The sequence below is a fragment of the Nannospalax galili genome, unplaced genomic scaffold, assembly GCF_000622305.1.
Source record: "Nannospalax galili isolate Female #2095 unplaced genomic scaffold, S.galili_v1.0 scaffold611, whole genome shotgun sequence".
In the NCBI taxonomy this organism is placed as follows: domain Eukaryota; kingdom Metazoa; phylum Chordata; class Mammalia; order Rodentia; family Spalacidae; genus Nannospalax; species Nannospalax galili.
In genome coordinates this window covers 118,010-125,778 of record NW_008330486.1, presented here as the reverse complement: position 1 = coordinate 125,778, position 7,769 = coordinate 118,010, and the positions used below count along the sequence as shown (strand labels likewise).

Below are 7,769 nucleotides of genomic sequence, written 5' to 3'. Positions count from 1 at the left end.
TGTAATAATGAAACCTACTATTTTGTATGCTACTAAAAATTTTAATGAAAAAATATTTTAAAGTGGGTAGTAAGAGACCTTGTTGGTTTTGAAATCTGCAGACAGGTACATGGTAGGTGTAGGAAAATAAAGCACCTAAGGGCACAGAAGTCAGTATGTGCTTGGCTGTTGGTCTGGAAAGAAACTGTTTTCTAGACAAAGAAACCAAGAGCAGGTGCTTGGACAGCCAAGCACTGATTGGATGCTACTTGGGTGAGAATATGAGTCGGCGATAGTAATAAGGAGGCTTTCCTGATGGAGCAACTAGAAAAACAAAGACAAGACAGGTCCCCAAACAGCTTCCTTCTAGGTCTCAGCTAGCCTGGTCTACATAGCGAGTTCCAGGCCAGCTGGGTCTACAGGGAGACACTATCTCAAAAAAGACCAAAAAAAAAAAAAATCAAAAGTGAGAACCTGAAACCCAGATCAACTATTTATATTCAACCAAGCTATGACAATAAAAATAGAACCAAATGTCCACTCAACAAAGGCAGGCTAGAATTACATACCAGACACATAACCAAGAAAAGAAGCCCATATGCCCAGGTCACATCACAAAAGCATAAATATAGTATGTTCCCTTCAAATCTCAACAGTCCTATAGAAGCATTCTACAATGAGAACTACCCAAAGGAACCCCAGGGCACAGAACTGAAAAGAACGATCATAAACATGGTCAAACAATTTGAAGAGTTTAAAGAATATGCAAACACCTCATGGAACTCAAAGAGGATAGAAATAAACTGGCTGATAAGCTTGCAAAAAAACAAACACACTGCTGAATGAAATGACAAAGATAATTCAGGATTCGAAAAGTCAATTCACAAAAGAGAGAAATATTGAAGAAAACTCAAGGTGAGGTGAAGATGAAATTGAAAACCTCAATGAGCCAACTAGAAAAGACAGGAGAAAGTCTTAGCAGCAGAATGAATCAAATGGAAAACAGACTATCAAGACTTGAGAATAAAGTTGGAGAATTAAACCACCTTAAACCACTCAAGCGAAGATTATGAAAAAAAAGTCTAAATACAGAAATGGAATGTGTAGGAGCCGTGGAACACTACGAAAAGCCAAATATATGAATTATAGGCATAGACAAAGAAAATCTTGGACCAATGCCAATGACCAGATCTTCTACAGGATTATAGAAGAAAAGCAGATACAAGAAGCACACAGAACATTAAATAGACAGGACCATAGAAACTCCCTATGGCATATCACAGTAAAATTACTAAATATGCAGAACAAAGAGGGAGTACTGAAAGCTGCTAGAGAAAAACAAGCTACATATACAGGAGAGCCCATCAGAACTACAGCTGACTTTTCAATGCAAACTTTAAAAGCCAAAAGAGTCTGGAGTAATGTATTCCAAGTTCTGAATGATTACAGAGTCCAACCCAGAAATTCAGACTACTTTACCCAGCAAAACTGTCTATCAAAGTTGAAGAAGAAAATCTTCCACGATATAAATACAATATATGTGTGTGTATATATATATAATAAATAGATATAAACTGACATAAAATAACTCATGTCCAGCAAACCATCCCTACCGAGGATACTGGAAGCAATACAACAGACTGAAGAAATAATCATATCCAAGAAGCTACAGAAAGAAAACAAATGAAACTTAATTATAGAAACACAGAATAGGCCCAAGAACACAAAGAGAAAATAAAATGATGGTAACCAACACACATCTTTAAATAATAACTTTAACAATCAGTGACCTCAATGCCTCACTGAAAAGGCACAAGCTAGTTGAATGGATTAAGAAATAATATCCACCTTTTTGTTGTCTACAAGAAACTCATCTTACCTTAAAGGACAGGTGCCACCTTAGAGTTAAAAAGCCTGTGAACCACAACAATGACTGGTCTAGCAAATTATTTCTATCGGTACAGTAGTGGCACTAGATTTTATATTGGGGATAATCAACAGCTGTCTAATTGGACTCAAGGCCTACTCAGTGGGAGGGAACTCATGCATGGTACTGTAAACAGCCAGGTACACATGGCTGGAGAGGTCACAGACCCTTGAGAAGAGCCTATCTCTGTCACTTCCCTAGACCAGTGTAATTTACTATATTCTAAATATGTAGTCTTATATTGACAGACAGGTGTATCTCTCACCACTCATCAAAGAAGCTTCTTTTTGCAGCAGATGGAGACTATTACAAAGTTCCTAAACTGGTCAAATGAGAAGCATAAGTGACTGTGAGGTGCCCAGCCCTAAATAATACATCTACAATGCAACTGCTGCACCTAAGGCTCAGGGAATGTCGCAGGGGAAGGGGTGGAAAGGCATTAAGAGCCAGAGGGACAAACACCTGCTGCTCGTTAGACATGACAGGGAAGCTACACCAGTGAAATCCCCACCGTACGGTAGTCTAACAAGATCTGCATAATGACAAACGCAGTTAACATGCCAAGGTGAATAAGGAAAAAGTCACGGGGTCCCATCTCAAGATGAAGAGCTACAGGCAATCAGTGACTGCTAAGGACAGGAGAATCCGTTTCCTCCAGGAACTAGGTCCCTGAGAGGTCATCTAATGCCAAATGAGCAATCCTAAACACAGGTACACACGAGCACCACTAAATGGACTCCATGACTTATCTATACGTCTGTGTGTGTGTCTGTCTGTCTGTCTGTATTTATAAATGTATGTGTATGTAACAATAATCAAAGAAAAGGACAAGAACTTGAGAAAGAGTGTCGGGAACGTGGGAGGAGTTGGAGGGGGACTGGAAGGGATGGAAATAATGAAACACAATATTCATGTATGAAATTTTATTTAACGTTCAATGGAAAGTGTGGAGCCAAGATCATGGGTCAAGTCCAAGTCTTGCATGTCAAGTGCACACCAAGGTCTTTTCTCAAGAGGCCGAGCTCTTCTTCTCCCTACAGTATAACCATTGCAAATGCGGCAGGTGGATCTATCCTAGAACTGGGGGCAGTGGCACATCCCTCTTCATACCACCTGTCTTCTGCCTTTAGGGAAGAGTAAGCCAAAATCATTCTGTATGCATTAAATATCTCGTTTATAAGTTGCATTTCTACAAAGGGCCTCAGCAGACATCTCCATGGAGACCATACAGCATGAACTCATCACCATTGTGAAGTTATTTGTACATACAATTTCATGCTTCCATTTGGATCCTTTTCATCCCTTTGAGAAGTGACACCACAGCTGGTTATCTTCCTCCCTGATAAGAAGTCTTTTCTAAATCTTTTTCCTCAGTTCTATGTATACTTTAAACGTTCCTCTCCTCATGTCTTCTGTTTTCCTGCTCTTCATTACTATTTACTGCTTGATAATGAGACCCTTTTTGGGTTAGAGTAGTATATTAGTCATTTTTCTGTTGCTGTGGTAGTAACACTGACCCAAGCAATTTACAGAAGGAAGAGTTTATTTGAGCTTACGGTTCTGGGGGAATTACAGTCCATCATGGCAGGGAGGCATGGTGGCTGGAGGTGGCTGGAGCAGGAGCAGCAGAAGCTAAGCTCTCACATCATCATGCAGACACAGGAAGCAAGAGAGCAGCTGGAGATCTGGCAAGGTTTAAGAACTCTTTAAGCCCAGCCCTGGTGACGTGCTTCCTCCAGGACAGCCATACCTTCTAAAACCTCCCAAAACAGCGCCACCATCTGGGGACAAAATATCCAAACACTCGGAGCCTATGGGGGACATTTTCATTCAAACCACCACAGGTAGTCTCTCTGCATGCACGCTTTTGCTTTCTGTAGTCTCAGTTACTTGTGGCCAATAGAAAAATGGGTGAATGCAGTTCAAGATACTTAGAGAATGGGAGAAAGAAATCAGCCACACGATTTTTTTTATCACAGTATATTATTATAACCATCCCATTTTATCAGTGATCATCAGTTACGGTTGGTGACTCCTTTCTCTGCCTAACTTAAAATTGAAATTTTATGGTAGGTATCTGTGTATAGGAAAAACAGTGCAGGTAGGATTGGTACTACCCACAGCTTCAGGAATTCACTGTGGATCTCAGAATGTGGGCTTGCAGGTAAGGGGTTATGGGTAGAGTTGCTCTCCATAATTGTGAAATCCAAATTGGACTTTATTGTTAGAAAAGTCCAGCCAATTTGGTGTATAAAGAGCAATCATCTAATGAGTACTGTCACCCAGAATTTAATCTCCAGGACCATAGGAGCTTCTTAAACCACAGCATGTTGATAACCAATGGCTGTTTGTTATCTTGTTTTCTTATAAATTATACACAACTCTTCTATCTGTCCCAAGAACCCTCTTTCTGAATATGCTACTTTAATGGGCTGTGACTAAATGATTTTAACTGGTTATTAAAATGTAGCCCCATTTTTGCAGTTGTAAATATACATTATATAAAATAAGAGGCATTCAATGAAAGCTGTCCTTTGAATACTTGTCAGTCATCCAGTCCTCCCTCCACAACACCAAGGTCCAAACCCATTTCCTGTTGTTTGTATCCTTGCAAGGAGCATATACACATACAGTGTATTTTAATACAATTTGTAATATATTTTATTTTATTTTTTATTTATTTTTGGCCTTTTTGAGACAGGGTCTCTCTGTAGCCCCAGCTGTCCTGGAACTCACTATGTAGACCAGGCTGGCCTTGAACTCATAGAAATCTCTCTGCCTCTGCCTCCCAAGTGCTTGGATTAAAGGCGTGTGCCACCACACCCGGCTTTTTTTCTTTGTAGTATTTTTTATGATCTCATGCCAGTCTACAATTATCTCAAAATGTCTCTTTAAAAGCTAGAAACCACGCTAGGTGTGGTGGCACATGCTTTTAATCTCAACACTTGGGAGGCAGAGGCAGGTAGATCTCTGTGATTTCAAGACCAGTCCGGTCTACATAGTGAGTTCCAGACCAGCTGGGGCTAGAGAGACCCTGTCTCAAAAAAAAAAAACAAAAAAAAACATGAAACAAAACAAACAAAAAGAAACCAGAAAAAGCTAGAAACCTAGATCATGGTATGGAATTATCTGATTCACAAGTTGCAAGCAAAATTTTTATATTGCACACACATAGCAAGACTCATCTATAACCTAGATGTAGCTTCAGGTCTAGCTGGAGCATTATAATTTGAGTTGTTTGATGTCTAAGGCAGCTCAAACCATGTGTCCTAGTTTGCTTTCCTTTTGCTGTGATAAGGCCATGACCAGAAACAATTTGCAGAGGAAAGGGCTTATTTAACTTACAGGTTACAGTCCGGGAAGCCAGATAAGAACCCCAAGGCAGGAGCTTGAAGCAGGAACTGAAGTAGAGACCACGGAGCAATACTGCTTACTGGATTGCCTCCCAGGCTAGCATTCAACTACCTTTCTTATATAGGCCAGGCCCACACGTCCAGGGTGGTACTGCCCACAGTAGACTGGGCCCTCCTACATCAATCAATAATGAAGAAAATGCCTCACAGGCCAGTATGGTGGAGGACGTTCTTCAGTTGGGGTTCCCTCTTTTCCTTGTATCAAGTTGATAACTGAAGCCAACCACGAATTTGCTTAACAACAAATTCTTGTTACCATAAATGTTTACTACTCTTGGCAGTCTGTACCACCACTTCCTTACTGAGTTTTCTTCTCTCCTTCCAGGTCCTTGGATGTGGCTCTGTTGCTCAAGCTGTGCTGAGTCGAGGAGCTCTTGGTGGAGTCATCACCATCAATATCGGATTTGCAATAGCAGTTGTGATGGCCATTTATGTGACTGGAGGTGTCTCTGGTAAGCAGTAGAAACCATTATGGATGCTGTTAACAATCTTGGTGCACTGACAGTGTTGGGTGCTTTATGTATCTCAGTTTGTGTCTCAACAATCCTGCAAGAAATATGCATTTGATCTCTTTTTAGAGATGATAAAGTGGCCAAGAAATGGTAATTGGCCTATGCAAAGGCAATATTGGACAAGCACCAATGGTGGCTAGAACTCGTACCTGAGCTGTCACCTTTTAGCTTACATAGCCCAAGTTTGGAAACCATCCCCCAGATCCCCTGTGACTAGCTCAGTGAAGGGCACAGTGACAGAGGCAAATTCCTGCACCCTTATCAGCTGCAGTTACAGAGCTTAGGTTTTGTGCAAGATCAGCTTGGCCTCATGTCAGTGTGTATCTGAGCTAGAAAATGTGGACCTAATCTTCCCTGAGGAAGACTGCTGACTATATCCCTTGTGAGGTCCTGAGATGCAAAATGAGGGGATGGTATGAATGCAGTCTGGATACTGTGGGACTGTGGGAGGTGTTCTGGTCCTTCTGCTTCTGGTATGAGTACTGAGCACTGAGGCAAAATCACTGATAAGAAGAGAGGGGACCAAGACACCTCTGCATACCTAACACTGTGCTAGGCCCAGGACAGCCTTAATCATCTCCATCACCACACTCTGCAAGGACGTATTAGTGCCTTCATTCCAGAGAGAGCGTTAGGGCTGAGAAAAGCATCATAAATTGCTATAAGTCCTGCAGTTGGCAAAGGGACAAAGAGTTAGCCCAGGTCAACATGACATATATAATATTTCCCACTGGTCGGCTACTGGCAAAATTACCTTGGCAGTACATCCTTGAGGTGAGCTGGCTGATCTTATGATAAAGTTGACCTGGCACTGGAGTGCTGAAGAGCAATGTGTGAACTCCCTGGGGCCTTCCGGGGCATGGTGCCTCAAATGGTCCTTTACTTGATGACAACCTTGCATTTTTATAGCCAGACACTCAAGGTTCCATGTGCTTGTGATTTGAGCATGACTCAAGGTCTGTGTGTTTGTGATTTGTGCATGAGCAGCGTCTCCAAATTCTTGTTGTGCCTTGGCTGTGACCCCAACACTATGCCATCTACCTCAAGTAAAACTCATGTGGAGCATGAGATCAGCTGGAAAACTTCCTTGAACATGCCAAGGCTGGGTTAGTGTACAGGACTTTGACATCAGATATGAAGCACACTTTTGGCTTGAAACAGGTATGCAAGATGCTCCATCACTAATCCCTACAAACTTCTAGTACATTCCATAAGTGTGGTCTCTATACACATCCATTGTGAACGGAGGCACATTTCTAGCCATCTTGTAGTTGGAGACATGATACTGAAGTAGTTTTCCTGCATAACACCTGAACTGAACATTGACAAGTAGTGACATGGAATTAATTCCCTTGGACTCTGTCACTGTAATTGACACTGTCACTACCACTACAGGTTGTGGACATTTGTGTTCATTGTTATACTTGGAGACTTGGAGAGTCTCTGTAGTAGGAAAAGGGCAGGGACCAGGAAAAAAGCCAAGAGAGAAGATGAGAAGCTGGCATGGAGCTGTCTCCTCTGGCCTGTATACTGAGGTTACGCATCTGGGCATGAGGAGCAGAACTGATAGGACTGTCTTGTCCACAAGAGGTTGTATTTCCAGATGAGGGTCTGGTCCTGACCAAGTTGTTTATGAGACTGTGAGACCCCCAAATCCAAACAGAGCAATGGCTAAGCATAGCTGTTGAAAGACAATGTTGGGTTGAAACAGGAGTACCTGTCACCCTTCTGTTTGAACCTAGCACAGTTCAGACTCCCGGAGGACTGGTGACCTAGAGATGTATAGACACAATACTTCCATCCTCCAAGACAGCTACAGCATTAGTCTCAGCATAGGGACTGGTAAAATCAGGGAAGACAAATTCCCTGTGGGAGGTGACTTTATTGTGGTGGCTGTAGCTAACAGGTTGGTTTGTAGCCACATGGAAAATCCTCTTG

General features: G+C 41.8%; 1 protein-coding gene across 3 annotated transcripts in view; it reads left to right on the top strand.

The window, feature by feature from the left end:
• Positions 1-7,769, top strand: part of Aqp9 (aquaporin 9) — a 78,660-nt gene that overhangs the window by 27,545 nt on the left and 43,346 nt on the right. For all 3 annotated transcript variants that reach the window (XR_003851808.1, XM_029570621.1, XM_029570612.1), the window contains exon 2: positions 5,645-5,771. Coding sequence is in view for 2 of the 3 variants with exons in the window: in XM_029570621.1 (XP_029426481.1) it covers positions 5,645-5,771 (127 nt within the window). In the remaining variant the exon portion in view is untranslated. The remainder of the gene's footprint in view (positions 1-5,644; positions 5,772-7,769) is intronic.